Below are 749 nucleotides of genomic sequence, written 5' to 3' on the forward strand. Positions count from 1 at the left end.
ATAATGGCCGTGGGGGCGGCAGGGGCGTGAAAGGGGTCGCCAGTCACCTGCAGGGCGGTTCTGCCGCCGGCTGTAAGAGCCCTGCGCCCAGTCACGTTGCTTCCGCCTCTGAAGCCCACTTAAAGAATCGTGGCGATTGCGGAGTAAGTTTGCCCGGGTCGGGCATCTCTGGGGCATAGCTGGTTTGCAGAGCGGAGACGGTGCGATCGGGACCGCCAAGCGTCTGGGGTAGCACAGGGAAAGATTCTTTAGCCCGCGCAGTTTCCTTAAGTGATTTTAATGCTATTTATTCTGTTACCGTGGACGAGGCGCAACCTGTATCCTTTTGCACTCTTTGTTATCTTGTAATGCTCTGATACGTGTTCAGTGGTCCGTTCTCCAAACTTAGTATTTGATTCTTTAAGCGATAGTTGAGATCGACTTTGCTGTAGACTTCATTCTCCTGGCTGTGTACCTCTTCCGCGGTGCTCCGCCGCATTTTGCTGCGGCGGTCTCTGTCCGTGTGAATGTGGAAGTAGCGTTACGCAGTCTTGACAAAGACAACTCTGAAGTTGACAAATTCCAGATATGGCTATCAACGTTCACCAAGTAGGTCAGTAACCTAGCTTGGTACTTGACGCTGGATTATTTTAACACATTAGTAGCTTGAATATTTGCTTTCAGGCTGGCTTTTCTAGAGGAAACGAGTTTTATTTCTTACGATGCAGAAGACGGGCAAAGTTAAAGAGGATTGCACATTTGAATTCTCC

General features: G+C 49.8%; 1 protein-coding gene across 1 annotated transcript in view; it reads right to left on the bottom strand.

Annotated features, from left to right (window-relative positions):
• MAP10 (microtubule-associated protein 10) overlaps positions 1 to 478 on the bottom strand; it is a 78,634-nt gene extending 78,156 nt beyond the window's left edge. Inside the window, exons 1-2 of the mRNA XM_009329231.1 lie at positions 360 to 478; positions 48 to 223 (exon numbers count right to left, since the gene is read on the bottom strand). Of these exons, the coding sequence (XP_009327506.1) occupies positions 48 to 223; positions 360 to 478 (295 nt within the window). The remainder of the gene's footprint in view (positions 1 to 47; positions 224 to 359) is intronic.
• Between the last annotated feature and the right edge of the window lie 271 nt (positions 479 to 749).

The sequence above is a fragment of the Pygoscelis adeliae genome, unplaced genomic scaffold (genome assembly GCF_000699105.1).
Source record: "Pygoscelis adeliae isolate BGI_AS28 unplaced genomic scaffold, ASM69910v1 Scaffold77, whole genome shotgun sequence".
Lineage (NCBI taxonomy): Eukaryota > Metazoa > Chordata > Aves > Sphenisciformes > Spheniscidae > Pygoscelis > Pygoscelis adeliae.